At 39.4% G+C, this 18,314-nt stretch overlaps 1 protein-coding gene across 1 annotated transcript in view; it reads left to right on the top strand.

Moving 5' to 3' along the window:
- The window catches only part of TMEM63A (transmembrane protein 63A), a 31,103-nt gene that overhangs the window by 9,603 nt on the left and 3,186 nt on the right, over nt 1–18,314 (top strand). Inside the window, exons 7-20 of the mRNA XM_034060904.1 lie at nt 1,749–1,800; nt 2,942–3,050; nt 3,426–3,496; nt 4,243–4,323; nt 4,939–5,062; nt 6,137–6,270; nt 8,554–8,691; nt 9,574–9,727; nt 10,348–10,454; nt 12,155–12,241; nt 12,885–12,947; nt 13,798–13,960; nt 15,052–15,157; nt 16,577–16,744. Coding sequence (XP_033916795.1) covers nt 1,749–1,800; nt 2,942–3,050; nt 3,426–3,496; nt 4,243–4,323; nt 4,939–5,062; nt 6,137–6,270; nt 8,554–8,691; nt 9,574–9,727; nt 10,348–10,454; nt 12,155–12,241; nt 12,885–12,947; nt 13,798–13,960; nt 15,052–15,157; nt 16,577–16,744 — 1,557 coding nt within the window. The remainder of the gene's footprint in view (nt 1–1,748; nt 1,801–2,941; nt 3,051–3,425; nt 3,497–4,242; nt 4,324–4,938; nt 5,063–6,136; nt 6,271–8,553; nt 8,692–9,573; nt 9,728–10,347; nt 10,455–12,154; nt 12,242–12,884; nt 12,948–13,797; nt 13,961–15,051; nt 15,158–16,576; nt 16,745–18,314) is intronic.

Below are 18,314 nucleotides of genomic sequence, written 5' to 3'. Positions count from 1 at the left end.
TAGTCTGCCATTCAGGTTGCTAATGACAATAGTGGTAGACAGAATGCTGTTAAACTCTGTTTAAATATTCTTAATTTTTTTTTATATTGAGCTCTTACAAGCCCATTAAGACAGCTTTGGTATGAATCTGCCTATTCTGACTGTCTTGTCAAGATGGTATTTACGGAGTTGTTCATAATTAATCATCTTCGTGAATAGTGATGCAAAGAAAAAGCACTAATTCATTTGGTTGTCCCAGAGGTTCTCAGGCACAGTGCTTACTTATGTTTTGTTTGTTGTTATACCACAACAGTTGCATCTTGGTTTTTGTACTGATCTTGCTGATCTGTGTCTCTATAATTTATTCTCTTCTATTGTTCTTAATAATGTGTCTTACTTCTTGTTTTTGGTTTACTTCTACCTGTGTTTTAAAGAGCTTTGTGAGTTAACCCTCATCTCTAATGGAATATTTAGTATGTGTGCCTTTAATACTATTTCTTTGTGGAACTACCATCTCTGACTTCCTTTTTATAAGCTCTTTCTTATCAATTTCCTGTTTATATTGAGATCTGCTTTCTGAAGGACTGTTGCTGAGTTAGTTTGGTTTTGGGTTTTTTTCTTCTTTGAATTTTATTTCTCTTTTTGTTCTTTCAAAGATCATTTTATCACTTCACAGTCACTTCTCTTTCCCTGCTTTACATCTCTGTGTTGTCAGCCTAGTTGTAGAGAATCAAATGCAACACAGCTCTTGCCCTAGTTGCTGTCTTAATGTCATTTGTAGAGGGAAATGCCAGTGCCCTGAAAGAACTTACAGGAATGTAGTTCTCTCTTCTGGTTTAGTTTCTGCCTGTACGTTTACACCAAAATAGATTTTGTAATACACATAAGCTTGTGTGCACTGTCCTTCTCTAACTACAATTTGTAAAAGTTGTAGTATTTTGGATACCAGTAGATGCTCTCTGTTAGTTCAAATGGCAGAGCATGTCTGGCCTTGTAAAGCAGGATAATGCAGCCTTCTCTTTTCCTGCATTAACTTTTATGATGATAGGAAATACAGCTGAAAATCAAAGATGAAATTTTAGTGTTTCTCCCCTTCTTCCTCCCCTTCCACCATATGTTGATTTTGCGCATTTGCAGTTTCTTTCTGTTTTGATGACTTGCAGTGTGGCTCAACAGACTGTGCTAAAAGACTGTTTAGTTTTTCAGATACACTTAGCTCTTTTTCCTTTGTGAACATGTACTCCATTTCCACTCACTTACATTATCATTTTCCTTAAATACTTGACAGGCTAGAGAAACAATGTCATATGAACTCTTTCCTTCTTGACCTTGGTAAGGTTATCAGTACCATTTTGTCAACACTGAATTAATGCAATTTAAAAACCTGAGATAAGAAATCAGTTAAGATGGGATAAAAATGTGAAGGAAATATGTTCAAGTCCCTGAGTAGTGTTGCTAATGCACATGAACAGAGATCAGAGGGAGAAAGGGAAACCCTGAAAAGATCTAGCATTTAGGCTTTTAAAATAAACTAATCTTTCTCTTGATGGGTTGAATGTGGTATAATCCTGGGGCTTTTTTCCCAACTTTAAAATGCAATACAGTAAACCAGCATTGGTTATGATTCTGCATCTTTTTAATAATGAATATACTCAGCATTAAAAAGAAGCTTATCAATATTTTTAAGAAAATAGAATAAAAGCTGACTTTCTAATTTGCATGTGAATGTTGCACCAGTTAATTATGCTGCTTATTTTTGTCCTTCTTAGATAAAGATCCCTATAGTTTTGGAAGAACAACTATAGTAAACTTGCAAACTGGGTAAGTAAATCTTTCAGAGTACCTTTATGCTTGTGTGTGTTTCTGCTATAGTCTCTAAGACATGAATTGATATTTGCAGCATGGTTTATGGGGTAGAATTTACTTATTCACGCTTCATCAACTGAAACTGGGATACGTTCTGCTTCAGGCTATGCAGTTACAGTGCTGATAAGAAATCTAGAGACTTGGCTCCTACTTTCTCAGCTCTTGCTTCTTACACCACATGTTTCTTTTGGCTAATGACTGCACATTTAGAAATTTCAGAAATTTCCACATTAAAAGAAACCATACTTGAGAAGGAAAATAGGAAAATAAGGCTGACAGCTTTACTAGAATGTGTAACTCAGATGATTTCAATTCTCATACGTTAGATTTATGTGTGTGCATCTCTCTCCCATCTGAGATCACAATTAAAACTACTTATATGTGTTTTAAAACAAGTCTGTAAAATAGTCTGAAATACAAAGCTGTACATTTTTTTTTCTCTTTTATTACTTGATCACATCCATCCATGACCCTATTTCTAATAGAGTTTCTGCCAATGCACTTTGGGGCTTTTTTAACCATGTTATGAAGCCTAGTAACTGATGGAGACTTCTTGCTTGGTTGGGTTATTTATCTGTAAAACAGGTTCCTGTGTCTTAGGTTATTTGTAGTTCTTAATGCAAAATTGAAAAGGTGTTTGCAGAACAGAACTTATGTAAGCTCTGAGGAAGGAGCTGTCAGAGAAGCAGAATTCACTCCCTGCATTAGGCTGTTATCAATTGGAGTAAGGATTGTGTTCAAGGAGAGTTCAGTTGTGCACTCAGCAGAGTGAAAAATAAGGCCAATAGAAAACATTTTGGCGAATGACATGGTGTGAGCTATTGGTCATCTGAAGGACAAGGCACAAGGCAAATGCTGCCTGAAAATGTCCATGTTACAGAATTCTCCGTAAGCCTGTTACCCACAGAATTTTATGATAAGCCAGTAACCCTAATGACTGTCCAATGCACCTGCATAGGAGTGACTGGCTACCAGTAACTAACTATTTTTGTGTTCAATGAGAGGCTCTGATCTGCTCAGCATTTTGATGGCTACTTGTATCAGTTGGACAATTAGTTCTTCCTAATTCTCATATTCATAACATTTTGTCCAACAGTAATAATCTTCTTTGGCTGCACACGGTTTTTGCTGTTGTTTACCTGATTCTGACTGTTGTCTTCATGAGACATCACATGAAGTATGTCACCTATAAAGAAGAAAACACAGTAAGTTTCTTTGTTGGGGTGGAAAACAATCATACAGCATGTTTGCAAGTGGGTAATGCTAAAACCCAAAATTACTAACATGCCTCCTGCTTGCTAGAATGTGATGTAACTGTGAAGAAACTGAAAGCAAAGCTCCACTGAGTGAATTAATTGTGAAAATAAATGGAGAGAAGGGAGTTGAGAAGGGATTTGTGAAATTTTGGTGTACCCTGTTGCCAGAGTAGAAGGTGAACCTGCTGCTGTCTTGAATAGATGCAGCTCCCATCAAAATTTCCTACCTTTTTTCCCGTCTACAACACAGCTCTTTGTGCTGTGTCACTGCTGCCTTCCTATGCTTGTGGTTTCTTTAAATTGGAATTGCAATTTCTCCTGCAGGTTAAGTGCACATTGTTTATAACTGGTCTTCCAAAAGATGCAAAAGAAGAGACAGTACATGGCCATTTCACGTAAGTTCATAGAATCATAGAATGGTTTGGGTTGGAAAGGACGTTAAAGCTCATCTAGTTCCAACCCCTGCCACAGGCAGGGACACCTTCTGCTAGACCAGGTTGCTCTAAGCCCCTGGCCTTGAACACTGCCAGGAATGGGGCAGCTACGGCTTCTCTGGGCACCCTATGCCAGTGCCTCAGCACCCTCACAGGGAAGAATTTCTGCCTAATGTCTAATCTAAAACTCCCCTCTGTCAGGTTAAAGCCATTCCCCCTTGTCCTGTCCCTACATGCCTATGTAGAAAGTCCATGCTTGAGTAGTATCATTAGGAATAAGAGATTTAAAATTGTCCTACTAGTTTTATCTGCCCATGCAGAAATGGTTTTTTGACCATTGCAGTGTTTAAAATTCATACTATATTATCAGTCTTCTGAAAGCATATCTTGTAATCTTTTCTCAATTCTGTCTAAGGAATATTTCAATAAAGTTAGTCAGCAGATCTTAAAATGAGAATCTAAGGAAGTGTCTTGTGTATCCATGCTTTCCATCCAGGCTCCCACAACAGCCTTTACTTTGGAATAATGCTGCACATCTCACATTAAAGTAATTTTTAGCAACTGTCTCTTTGGAAGTCTCCCCTGTATGATACCACATTCAGAAATTAAATGACTGCTTGAGATACTGGTTAGACATCAGTGATGCTCTTTGGAACAGTTTCTTCATTGTACTTTCTTATATTTCTCCTGTACTGCTTCCTTTTCAGTGCTGCCTACCCAACTTGCACTGTGCTGGAGGTGCAGCTGTGCTATGATGTAGCCAAGCTTATTCATCTATTCAAAAAAAGGTATTTGTTTTTGTAAGCTACACAAGTTCAGCATAATTTCATGAATGCTTTGCCAGTCCTTAATCAACATACACCACTAGTGCTAAGCTGGCACACACTAGAAATGAATTCTGCTCTCAGAGTGCTAGTCTGTGCTTCAGTTAGATTCAGCTCTGTTTTAAAGTGAGTTTTGGTGTTCAGTCAGTTTCTTGTGTGGTACATTGTGTGTTGCATAAGATAAGCTTTGACTTACTGACTTGATTTATGTGTGTATTTATTGTCAGGTAGTGCAAAGTAGAAAACTCGGCTATTGAATTAATAACTCAGGGGCCCTGCTTCGAAAGAGATGCTGGTTGCAGGAGAGCAGAGTGTTAACTGTTGGGCTATACAAGAATAACGTTGTTCAGGATTTTTTTTCTGGAGCCTCACCACAAATGTTGGTTGTATAATGCTGTTAGACTTGAAAATAGTTTATTCTAAGTAAGTCAGATTAAGGTGTATGTGAATATCTTTGGTGATTGATTAATTTGCTATCAGTCCTTGACATTACTTTCTCTCCTGGGGATTATAATCTTCTTAAGGTTGATGTTCATACTGTTTTCCTGCAAAATGTTATGAATGCATTTTTCTGTCCAGAAAACAGGCAGAAAAAAGCCTGACTTACTATGAACATCTGCATCAGAAGTATGGCAAACGGGTCCTGATCAACCCTAAGCCATGCGGTCAATTCTGCTGCTGTGAAATTAGAGGATGTGAAAGGGTAAGATCATGTTCATTTTTAGTCATGGCTGGGTAGATTGTTAGAAGAGTAGAGAGTAGGTTTTGTGTGATGTCTTGCTGAGCTTCAGAAAATTCTTTATTCAGTTGTTGCAGATGACTCGTCCTTCAAGTTCTTGCACTGTACAGAAAAGGAATTCCCCTCAAATATTGAAATGTAATCTTAGTGTAAAAGCTGAAGTACAAGAAAAACTTCCTGTTTGTCTTCTCATTGTGACATGATTCGTAATTTGTGGAAGAATCATAGAATGGTTTGGGTTGGAAGAAACTTTAAAGTTCATCAAGTTGCTACCCCTTGCTTTGGGGTTCACCTTCCACTAGATCAGGTTACTCCAAGCCCCATGCATCCTGGCCTTGAACACTGCCAGGGATGGGGCAGCAACAGCTTCTCTGGGCACCGTGTGCCAGGGCCTCATCACCCTCATAGTAAAGAACTTCCGCCTAAGATTTCATCTCAGTCTCTTCCCTGGCAGGTTAAAGCCATTCCCCCTTCTGCTGTCCCTCTCCACATTTCCTATAGGCCCCCTTTAGGCACTGGAAGCTGCTCTAAGGTCTCCTCTTAAGGAGCCTTCTCCTCTCCAGGCTGCACAAGCACAACTCTCTCCACCTGTCTTCAGAGCAAGATTTGCTCCAGCATTCATTGCATGTTTGTGTCCCTTCTCTGTTCTCATTGCAACAGCTCCACATCCCTCTTGTATTGGGGTTCCCAGAGATGGATGCAGGACTGCAAGGGGGAGTCTCACAAGAGCACAGTAAAGGGGCAGAATCACCTCCTTTGACCTGCTGCTCATGCTCCTTTTAATGCAGCCAAGGACATGATTGACTTTCTGAGCGTTAGGCACACGTTGCTGGGTCATGTTGAGCTTCTTGTCAGCCTACACCTCCTCCTCCTCAGCATTGCTCTTAATCTACTCTTTGCCCAGCCTGTACTTGTATAAGTAATTTGAGGATGAGAGACTATGAATTAATATGAGGACAACAGTTTGTGTAAGCTGTATTTTAATGAAGATATTAGCCATCTGGTACTTGGATGTAACAGTCATCAATTTCCCAACAGGAGGATGCTGTAGATTATTATACCAAAGTTACAAATGAACTGATGGAAGAATATTCAAAAGAGGAACAAGCTGTTCACAATAACCCTCTGGGAATGGCTTTTGTAACATTTCAGGAGAAATCCATGGCAACCTAGTAAGTTTTGTCTGCTGTCTTGTTTGTTCTCTTTGAACTGTAAGAGTAGAACTGATTTCCTGTTTGTGTCGCTTGTGTGCTTATGTTGGTTCTTCTTCCTTTCTTCTTTTTCACCATCCTGTGGATTTGGGCTGCTTTGTTTTTGGTAAGTTTTCCTGTAAGTGTGCTTTTAGCATCTGTGTGTTGAGTGGAAAATATGTCTAAGGGACTAAATGTGTCTGGACACTTATTGGGGTGAGGAGCCTTTCTCTTCTCTGTACGTGGTCCCTCAGTATAGGTTAATAGTAGGCCAGACTAATTGGCTCTTGAATACAAGTTACTGGTTTCTCCATTTCTACTGTACAAATGGTCCAATTACCAAATGATCACAGTGGGTACAAATTACTCTGCTAGTTAGTCATCTCAACCAAGCAGAGTCAGGGACTGACCTGGTCATAGGTGATAGATGCTCATTATGTATCTCTCTTATCTGTTATTACAGATATATGTGTAGGCCTACTATCAGAAGCTGTTCAGTGCTTTTTACTTGGTCATTTGTGGACAAAATGCATGTAGCCTCTTGTTTTCTGTTGGTTCTTTGTGAGCATCTTTTACTAACACAAAGTGGGCAAAGGGAAGCCAATTTGTATTTGTCTTACAAAAATAACACAGCCTCTGATTTAAATGGTCTGTGTTCTTTTGACCCTCAAGTCATGTTAGAGAGCCAGTCTGTCAGGCTTCTTTTTCATGAAGTCTAGGGTATAGAATTCCTTGCAAAAATTTGAGATGCTGCAAAAGATTTTGCTTGCTGCTCTTTACCCAAGTATAATTGTGTGGTAAAATTTGCTCCTCTCCTGATTTTGTAATGTTACACACCACATTTAGAGAATATAAAGCATGAAATGACATTTTAAGATGTGAAACTGAAAGAAGAAATAAACACTGAAGTTCCTTCTCCAGCTACTGATTTATCATACACTGTTTTGTTGGGATAGTCTCCTTGGGCTGTATTGCAGGCATCTTTGCAATTCACTTAGCAAAAACTGAAAAGGTTTTAATTAGTTTAGCTTGGAAGTCATGCAGTGGACTCCAATCTCTGGAAAATTAGGTTTGATGACATGTGAAGCTGAGGCTACCAGCAAATTAGGAAGTTATTTGGTGCCCTTACTAAGCTTTGCTCCACAGAACCCTGAAATAAGATGGGAGAAATGGAAAGCCAGGACTGAGGTTCATGGAGTCAGGTTAATGTAACCATCCTTAATCAAGTCAGTAGAAGCTGGGTTAATGATGGTGCTTGGTAGCATGGCTGGTATTCCTAAAGCTTACTCTGTATCTATGTTTTTAACTATGTTTTAATCAGTTAACTATGTAACTGATACAAAAAGTATCATTAACTTTCTTAACTTCTTGCTGCTGCAAGATGCTGTCAGTTTGACACCACTACTAGAATTCTGGTAAGGTAAAGATCTGGGGGGTATATTTGTTTGTTTGGTGTTTGTGTGTGTGTTTCTCTTTTTCTTTATGTTAAGAGCACAACTGTGGAACAAGCATGTTCAGGAATTCCAGTCTGCTGTTCAAACATATTCTGTTTCCGTGCTGGTGTAATAGAGCTTATCTATATGGAACTTCTTTTGCACAGTAATACAGACAGAGCTGTACTATCTCTCAATATATGCCTGTAACTACTATTGCTGTGTTTTTAGAAGTCTTTAAAAGCATTAATTCCGGGCATGTTTAAATGTTGTTTAAATACATTGATTGTCAATCAACTCATCAGAAGATAAAAATGAGTATTGTGACTATTTTAGGAGTGGGTGAATGAAGATAGCATTTTGAATTGTGAGAATACCAGCATGGTACAGTTTTTTTCTGAGAACTCCAGGCCGAATTGGCTGGTTTTGATACTGGTGTAATGAAAAGAGAGTGCAGACCCATCCTTTGGTCTGCCTTGATTTGAAAACACCAGCTGTAGTTCCATAAAGAAGTGTTAGGAGAACTGGCAGTCTTTATCTTGATTTCTTCCAGTGCTCTCAGATTTTCATTTCTTTTTTTTGCTATTTATTTTACCGAGTTACTCCTGTTGTTAGTGTTGGTAGAAGCACTGAACAGTTCAAAACTGCTTTTAGTTTCCCCATTTGCCAGGTTGTGACATTGTTACGCATGTGTTGTTGTCTCAGTGCTGCCTTGATCTCTGTTATTAAAAGCAAAAGTCCTTTATTACTCTTCCCAGTCTTCTCAATACATATGCAGCATTTTTGGGTGTAATTATTTGGAAAATGCCTCCTCTTCTTTTGTCTCTTACAGTATCCTTAAGGACTTCAATGCCTGCAAATGTCAGAGTATTAAGTGTAAAGGAGAACCTCAGCCCTCACCTTACAGCAAGGAGCTGTGCATATCAAGCTGGGAGGTTACATACGCTCCTTACCCTGAGAATATCTGTTGGTAAGATTCCTGCCTTGCCTCTGTTTATTTATGATAATGTAGGTTTAGAATGGGGACAGGAGAAGAGGGCTGAGTGCATTTTTTTCTTTAACCCTAAACTAGAACATTATCTAGTATTTGGATGTGACTGATCTGCATCTTTATTTCCATTACTGATGTGCTTCACTGACCTTGGGGAGGCTTCTTGGAGGCTGACCAGAGTTTTGCTACCCCAGAGTTCTGGTACCTGCTGTTGCTGTTATCTACATCTAAAAAGCATCAACTTATCAATGTCTGTACCTTAGTGTTCCAATGTTTTGAAGAAGAGGAGGCACAGGAGGAGGCCAAGTTAGTTACTTAGGTTCACAAAAAGTTGTAATAATTGGAGATGTTACTGAGCCTCTGTCCCTTTTTGATCTGTTCTAAACAGTTGGCTTTGGGTTTCAAATTATTCCAATCTTTTGGGAACAATTTCAAATTACATTTAAGAACTTTACCTGTTTAATAATGTGGTTTAATGCTATTTATAGTGTTTAATGCTGTTTTAGTATAGCAGGAAGGGATAAAGGGGTTTTCATTTTTTCTCTAGTCACAGTTTTGTGGTAGATTCTGCCTCTGATAGCTGTTCTCCTTGCAGAAATTCTCTGGATCTTCTTCTATCTCTGTCTTTTCTTGTCCTAACCTGTTTAGTACTTCCATATTATCAGCGGCGAAAGTTTGCAGTTTTCTTTATTTCTCATAGCAACTGGAACTTGTGTGCTTTATTATATAACTTTGAGGCTATGAAAGCTCAAGTTAGAAAAAGCAGCTCCACCTGTTACTTGACAGTTAGCGTGTGTGTATATATATGTTTTTAACAGCAAATGCTTTCTTCTCATTCTGCTTGGGTTTATGTCTTTTCAGGAAGAACCTTTCGGTGCGCGGACTGAAATGGTGGCTCAGATGGGCTTGCATTAATTTGCTTCTTTTTATTGTGCTGTTTTTTCTTACTACCCCTTCCATCATCATCTCGACTATGGACAAGTTCAATGTCACTAAACCTATTCACTACCTCAATGTGAGTATCACCATATGTTTGGATAGAGCTGTGTATCAGACCAAAATGTTGATAAACTGATAGGTGAATAGTAAGACAATGAAATAATGTCTACAAATTTAATTCAGCTGACATTATCAGAATTGCTTTATATAACTGCTGAATAAAAAGCAGCATCAGAATCAGGTCTTTTGTGCTTTGATAGTAGGCTGAAGTAATTTGAGACTTTATATTATTATATCTTGTTTGTTGTAAAAAGCTGCACTCTAGATTTACATAATTCTAAATACTGTAATCAAAAACCTTTGCCAAAAATGGAATTTCAAGTCCAAGTTGTATTTTGACTTTTATAAGAGAAGAGGGGAAGTCAGATTTTAAACTTTGAAATATAATACCATGATTTTATTTCTACATACAAGCTGCTTGTGACACTTCACTCTCACAGAATTTAATTCCCAATCCCACTCTTTTTTGCCTTGCACACTGGTGCTGAGCACCCACTCATTTTAAGACTGTATCTGAATATAATTTGCACAGTCCGACCTGTTATAATTTACAAAAAGCAAAATATTGCAGCCTCTGTTCCACCACAACTGTATTAAAATGTTTGTAATACTTTTACCTTCTTTTGCCTCCACCAGAATCCTATTGTCAGTCAGTTTTTCCCAACGCTCTTGCTCTGGTCCTTCTCAGCTTTGCTACCAACAGTTGTCTATTACTCAACTTTGCTGGAGTGCCACTGGACAAAGTAAGGAAGATCTTCCTCTGTTTTGGCCTTATCAGCTGAATTACTAAAATAAATGGAGAAAGTGCTTACCTGCATGGAGCTTTAAATCCACAGACCCTCTTGTAGCAAGGAGTGTCATGTTCTTGTCTGTTTCTAATGTTATAACCAGTACCCTGGAGTTTAATTTGTCATCAGCACAGCAAGTGTTAGCTGACCTTATGCTCCCCCTCTTTGTGTTTAATCGATAAAAAATGCATAAGCAGGCTCAGGGAGTGTAGCTTCAACAGGAACATGGGAAGTGCCTCTGATTCCATAACTAGCTCGCTCTCTGTGAAGGAGATGTGGGTTTGGATCCCCTCCAGGCTGAGAACATCACAGAACCCCAGAATCCCATCTCAACAGGAAGTGCTCCAACTGATCATATGCTGATTACAGAAGGGGCATCCATCTGTTTGATTTTTTTTGTGTGGAAAAAGATGGTCTGAGTTTAACTCTTGATACACAGCTTGGATGCTGTTGGATATTGGTAGTGGTGATAAGAGATCTATGGGACCAAGGCCCAACAGATTTTCAGGTATGACTGCAGAGATGTCCAGCATACTGGCATGCTGCTAATCTGAATCAGCCCAGTTTGGTTTGGCACTCCAGGTTTCATCCCCAGTTTACCTGCAGTTACATAAAAGCCCAATGCTGCACACTGAAACCCAGCTTCACTCAATCTTATCCCATAATGCCTACAGCCAGTTTTTGTTTGGGGTTTTTTCTTATATTCTAAGAACAATTTTTTTTTCACTTCTGGATTACTTGCATCATTCCCTAGTAAGCCATCATATTCAGAATGTCCTGTTTATTCACATCAAAGTTGTATGCTTTTCATCACCTTTTTATTCTTTTGGTGCTTGCAGTAGGCACTTTGAGCCCTTCTCAAACAGTTGAAATAGTTTTCTGAAGTCTAGTGATGACAGATCTGATTTCAAGCCTCACTATAGTTACACTGATCCGTCCCACAGTGCCCAAGGGCTACGTGATCCTAAAATCATAGAATAAATATCTCAAGTTGGAAGGGACCCACAAGGATCATTGAGTCTATAATAAAACCCCTGTGGTTTTAATGCCCTGTGAGATACCACGTTTAACAGTCTGAATTGTAGCAGTCACTGCACTTTTCTGTCTCCAGCGTGTCACTAGATAGATGTTCCTGCTACTGTAGGAGGGGTATAGCATTAGTGGTGTCATGTTGTTCCCAAAGACTTGACCCTTGGTAAGGACAGTCAAGTAGCTTGTCTCAGTGTCAAGTTTCTTGGCACTGGTGCCCTTTTGAAATGGCCTGATCCCTCTTGGCATAACACTTGAGGAACTGTTTACAAGCTCTTGTGAGATGTGTCATTGGGTGAGAGCAGGCGAGATTGTCACAAATCCTCTTGCTTGTGGTGCAGACCTGTAATGATGGTAATCCAGGGTCTGGATTAATGTTCAGAAATATCTCCTTTGCCTAAGAAGTTACTGAGGACCTTTTTGGTCCAAATTAGTGAATATCTGAAAGATATTATCAAATATTACCAAATATCCTTCAGATACTTGTTTTGGGAATATCTTGTAGCAATGTGATATGGCTGGGGAAGCTGGAATTCTGATGAGTGCTGACATTCCCCAGGCAAGATCCTTCATCTGTGGAAGTCTTTTGTACAAGTTTCTTACTCAATAACTTTTTATGTTGGTAGATCTGCAGAGAACAGAATAATGATGCATAAAGTCTACATATTTTTGATCTTCATGGTACTGATTCTGCCCTCCCTTGGTCTGACCAGGTAAAGAATCATAGTTTAGTGTAGTAATGTTTGAGTATTTCTCCTGCATGCGGTAACTTACTTCTGGTTTCTAGTTGCTACTTGAGGTATAGTTGATGTACCCCCACTTCCTCCAGTGTGTATGGCTATGTTGTCATTACACATTAGATTTCAGTGTTCGCCTTTCATGTGAGGACCTCCTAGCCCTTATAGTTTACAAAGGCTGACTTTTCTTTTAATAGAGAAATTTAAGACCTTGTAATATCAATGACTAATTGAAAGTCACCCAAACACCCTATCATAGTGAGAACCCAATTTCCTGACTATGTCTTATAGTTCAGTTGTAGCTGTCCTTTTCTTTCTACCTTTATAGTATTTGACTGTTTCCTTGGCTGACTGGGTAACATGTGTTTGATCCCTCTGTATAATAATTGCTAAAAATGAATCATTAAAACTTCAGTGTGAAGTAGACATTTCTGTTTGATTCTTTATCTTTTTTCTTTATTTATGACTATTAGTTAATGTGATAAAGCTGAAGTAGTGGTCAAATTATTTGATTAAATTCTCTATCCACTATCCTGATCTGAACTACTTAAAAAGAGAAGTAGTTTTACACAGTACTGAGCTGTTGGAGACTGAATTACATTAACTGTCTTTCTTTCAGCCTGGATTTCTTTTTCCGTTGGCTCTTTGACAGAGAATCATCTGATTCTGCAGTTAGACTGGAGTAAGTATGAGCAACTCTTTGCTAGAGGAGTACTTAGGACTCTTTTTGTTTGCTGTTGACTAACTTTGGTTAGTGTTTATTAAAATTTTCTTGGGGTTGGTGCCCTGTGGGGTGGTGGTGAGTTTCTGAATGGGGCAGGGAGAATGCAAGTGATTTTGCTCTGAAGAAGTCCATACTTTTTTCTTGCTAGCTAATGCATGCAGTCATTCAATAAAGAGACTGTTATTTTCCCAAAACCTCACAAATTTCATAGAAGAAAGGACAGGATGATATGGGGTAGGTGAGTGGGGACCAGAAAATGTGCTGAGGTTGGTGCACATCATGGATAAGGGGATCTTTCCAAGGATTCCGGTGAGACCAAATTGCTGCGGCAGTTCTCATTCTGAAATCCAGTTATTGGTTATTATAAGCTCTTGTGACTATGGCTGGAGGGAAAGAACAGAATGCAATTATTAGGACATAGGTTTCCAAATGTTGTTTCAAAATCAGTAACAAGAATACAATTAGGAGTTACTCAGCTAGGAGACAATTACTCTGTTGCAGTCTTATCTCATCTTGTCTCAGGTTGCAGACATCAAATGATGCTCTTGTCTGCTATGAGGCTACCCATCAGACTGCTGTGTCTTTTCATAAACAGTTTATTCCTCATCCAAACTGCAGCTCAGCTGGGCTTGTACAGTGTACTCAGTGCATTCATAGCCATGTAGTACCCTTTTTCAACTAAATTATCAGAAGTCTTCTAGCCACTTCTAATCACAAGAGTATTTCCAAAGGCAATAGGTGCTCCATTGTATATATGTTATATTTACTTGTCTGCTTTCCAGTCAATGTCTGATGTCTTTCCTTGCAGATGTGTCTTTCTGCCTGACCAGGGAGCCTTCTTTGTGAACTATGTGATAGCCTCTGCTTTTGTTGGCAATGGGATGGAGCTACTGCGCCTGCCTGGCCTCATCCTTTACACCATACGCATGATAATGGCCAAGTCCACAGCAGAAAGGAAAAACATTAAGCAGGTATTAGAGACCTCCTTAGCAAGAGGCAGTTAAATGACTGATCCTTATCAGAAATAGTGGGAGCCTCCATCCTTCACACCATTAACTGTCATCTCCTGTCAGTTTGGGGTTGGTGTTTTGGTCTTTGTTTCACTCATCCATGACAAGTTCATATTCCCTTCATTTGCAGCACGGATAATGAGGGGGTATTTATTCAAGTCAGAGATGGTCAATAATCAAATGCCAAGTTCTGAACTTCAAGTATTTTTCTCTTCATAGCTCCAAGTCAGAGTTTTAGGGTTTGGATTTTATAAGATAATTATGATAATTATTTTAGAGTCTAAACTTTGGAGGGTTTGAAATTCCAACCTGTCTATAGTTAGTTCCTTCTGTCAGGCTGCAGACATGTATAACATGGACTAGTCTGAACATACACCTAGCAAAATGTATACTTTCTGCATTCCATTTTAACTGGTGGACTTCCACTTGCAGGTGATGTGTTATCTTGCAAATTGAAATCAGAGGTGTTAAAATAGGAACTTAAGCCTGTCTACAAGGGCCCATGTTCTTCTTTTCATGGGTGGGTGGGTTCCATTTTTAAAAGATGCTTTTAGGTATTCACTTCTGTTAACTGTTGTGTATTACCCCTTGCTCTGGTTGAAATTACTTACATTGCTTTCCTCATCACAAGAGGAAGAAGTGGGAATACTGTCTGCATCAAAGCTTTGATACCTTCGATTTTCCTGGAAAAGCCAACACAAGGAACAGTACAGATTCAATAGAATCTGCAGCAAGATGGAGGTTCTGAGTTTGGCATGATTATTTTCTGCCTTGTGCTTTGAAGCAATTGCTTCTGGTAGATGAAAACAGATTCCCTGAGGAATTACTTAAAGGCTATAAAAGAAGCAGTGTATTTTTTGTAAGTACAGATGCTTAAAATGCAGAATACTTCATTGCTGTAATTACATAATTTATTCCTCTTGGGGAAATCACTGATCTCTCATGGGGAGATATTAAGAGAAGGTGAATTGTTGTGTTAGTGAATCTGTTCTGAACTCCTAACACATTGATAGATGACATGAGAGTTTTGACTCTTCTGGTTTTGTTCCTAGCAACAAGCATTTGAATATGAATTTGGAGCAATGTATGCCTGGATGTTGTGTGTGTTCACTGTCATCATGGCCTATAGCATTACATGTCCCATCATTGTCCCGTTTGGTAAGTTTTCCAGTGAGCTCTGGGCACTGTGTGAGCAAGATGGGGGCATGTGGGAGGTCTGGAAGGCCCAGTTCTGCATGCTTATTCCAGCTAAATGCTAATAATCTAAATTCCTTTCTTGTGGAAAAACAGAGCAGAAGATGGTGACTGACTTAGATCTTGTACTGCTTTAGAAGTTAAAAGTATACATAAAGTCTATTAGATTATTTTATTTCTCAGGTTTGAGTGTATTGGCTCTGGTGCTGCTTTTTAATAGTTAAACAAAAGAATTTAGGTCCATTTGGGGATGAGGGGATTGTCTTTATCTCTGGGTTCTTGAGTGTTGGGAGAAGCAAGCTGCAAGAGGATACCCAGCCCAGAAGTCCACCTTAAGGAGCCAAACTTGACTTGAGACCTTCTGGTCCCCAGATCCTTTTGGCACATCTGAAATGAGTTTTGTCGTAGAGTTGGAATGATGTGTGTAAAATGAACCACGTCACTGGGAGATCAGGGCATGTGGATGGAATACAGCTGCCCTGTGGTGTAGATGGAGCTTGCAGTCCTACAGGGCCCTGAGAAGGTCTCCAGATCTGAGTTACAGACCTCCTTTCTCTATTTCATGTCTGGCCTTGACTACTTTCTTCTTCCTGTACCAGCCACTAAATGCTGCATGGGTGTACAGGAAATGTAGCAATCTGTCTACAACTCATGGACAGTTGTCTGTCTTTAGTGACTGTGACATGATCTACATCTTATTTTATTGCATCTTTTATTCACAGAGATTCGGGACTGTCTGAAGAATTATGTATAAAGAATCATTTCAGGAGCCACAGATATTTCTGCTCCAGAAACTCACTTATTAGGCATAAATAGTACTGAAACCATTTTATAGAGTTGGTATTTTCCCTTTCTAGTCCCAAAGTGCAGTTGTAAATATGTGTTGCTGCACACCGGAGCTATTGCAGTTCATAGCTGTTGCAGCAGTAACTGGCTTTCTTTTAGGATAAGAAATAGCTGACTTGAAATCCAGTCATGAATCTATTGAAAGCTAAGGGGAGACGTGAAGCCACTGTTAGACCTTTCTTGCTTACCAATGCTGTGGTGGAGCAGTTACCAAATCTTCCCTACTGGCTTGGCCTCATGTGCCAGGCTTAGGAAGAAGCTCTAGGTTCTCTCTGGGAGAACAAGTAGAGCCATAGAGGAGTATGTGGAGAGGAGGAGAGATGGGGAGACCATGGGGGTCTTGGGCTGGGGATGCAACAACCTCAGGAGCAGGATGCTGTCATGCAGCTGTACCCCACTCAGCTGTGTCCACCATTGGTATCTAGATTTCAGTCACTTGGTTAGTGACTGACATCTAGACCTCACTCCTCCAGCACTGAGGTTTTTATCAAGTCTTCTCTCACAGTCTCTTCTTGGCTTTCCTTTTTTTCCTTCCAGGTTTATTATACATACTCCTGAAACACATGGTTGACCGTTACAACCTTTACTACGCATATCTGCCTGCCAAGCTGGAGAAGAAGATGCACTTTGCAGCTGTGAATCAGGCCCTTGCTGCTCCAATTCTCTGCCTTTTCTGGCTCTATTTTTTCTCCTTTTTGCGGCTAGGTAAGTATTACCTGTTCCCATGCAAAAGCTGCTCCCAGCTTGCCATCTTACCTGAATTATGTGTGAAGTTTCAGAGGCTTTGTGGGCTTTTCTTCTTGTTTCCATAAATGGGAAGTCATAGTGGTTACCTGTAGCACAGAATTATCCAACATTTGCAGCTTACAAAAGCTTGTATAAGATACTCTGATGGAGGCACCTGATAATGTCCACTCCAGACTGTTAGCATGGAGCTTTATATTTCTTCATTTTACCAGAGATCATGTGTTCCCTAAATCTGGAGAGTTTGGTTTGGCTATTTGGGCTATAAAGTGACAGTAAAAAAACCCAACTCAAAATCAATTCAGAATTAGCTGTCTCTAGTAAGATGGGCTCTATTTTCACTACCTGCATTGGTGTAGTCTGTGCATAAGTTTAATTTGCCTGGGTGAATTAGCTACTCTGTGGCACAGCTGGCATTAGAAAAAACCTTGAAATGATAAAATTATGGGTAATGCTTATAAGATCTATGTTCTCCATCAGCCATTAAGCTTCACATGGCAGATTGCAGTGAGATGGTGACTCTCCTCCCCACATTGTAACATAAAACCCATGTTTTGTGTGTAATTTATTGTAAAAATAGGGATGTTCTGTATGTTGCAAACACTTGGCATTGATAATATTAGCTGTGGTGCACTAGCGGCTTTGACATCAGAAAAGGCAGGCGATAGCTTATAGCCTTTTATCCATGAAACAGGAAGGAAGCATTTAGCATGCAACAGGGATGCCAGTGATGCTGGGAGGAGTTGAGTGTCCCTTCTTGGGAAGGAGGCCCTTGCTGTCCAACTGGATTTTCCTCTTTGCTTTCTCAGCAGCGATGACAAATGGTTGACTGTGCATTGTGTTTTGCTAGCATACCAGTAGTGAAATAATAATGTTGGCAGATAATGTTAGCAGACTCTTGTCTCGGGTTAGAGATAGCTCCCTGTGGAAGTAAGAGGCCCTCAAAACTGTTGCTTCAGGCTGTCCTTGGGTTTAAACAGGTGTCTCTGTATTGCTTGTATATTTGAGAGCTTGTTTTTTCCCCTTGTTTTGAGGGATGTCTTTGTAGCCAGGAAGACCAACAAATCTATGCCCTTTAAAATAACAGCAAAATTGCTAGAGCATGCTTTAGAAAAATCATCTCATACACACAGCAGTTGACATGCTTCTTTAATTGTTACAAAGGAAATCCTGATATAGTAAAAATGAATCTTTATTATACTGAGCTTTTTTGTTCTGTGTCTCTGGTAAAACCATCATCTGTGATGGACCTTAGTAATGGAAAATACAGGCTGGATTACTGGTCAGTATAGAGGATCCTGTTTTCAGGATGTTGCTCAATGATTTATCAGTGCATAGGGCAGTCTAGCCAAATAGTATGAGTCTGAAGGGTAGGAACCTGAGATTTTGGTTTAGCCATTGATTTCACTGCTGCTTCTTGTACCAAAGAGAAAGAAGGAAGGGGAAGAGCCCTCTGCTTCCTAATCTGCAAAATAAATCAGTTGTGGTGTGTAAAGCTTGATTTCTTAGTCATTGATTTTGTGTGGTTTGC

Source organism: Melopsittacus undulatus, chromosome 3 (genome assembly GCF_012275295.1).
Source record: "Melopsittacus undulatus isolate bMelUnd1 chromosome 3, bMelUnd1.mat.Z, whole genome shotgun sequence".
Classification (NCBI taxonomy): Eukaryota; Metazoa; Chordata; class Aves; order Psittaciformes; family Psittaculidae; genus Melopsittacus; species Melopsittacus undulatus.
This window is presented reverse-complemented; position numbering and strand designations above follow the sequence as displayed.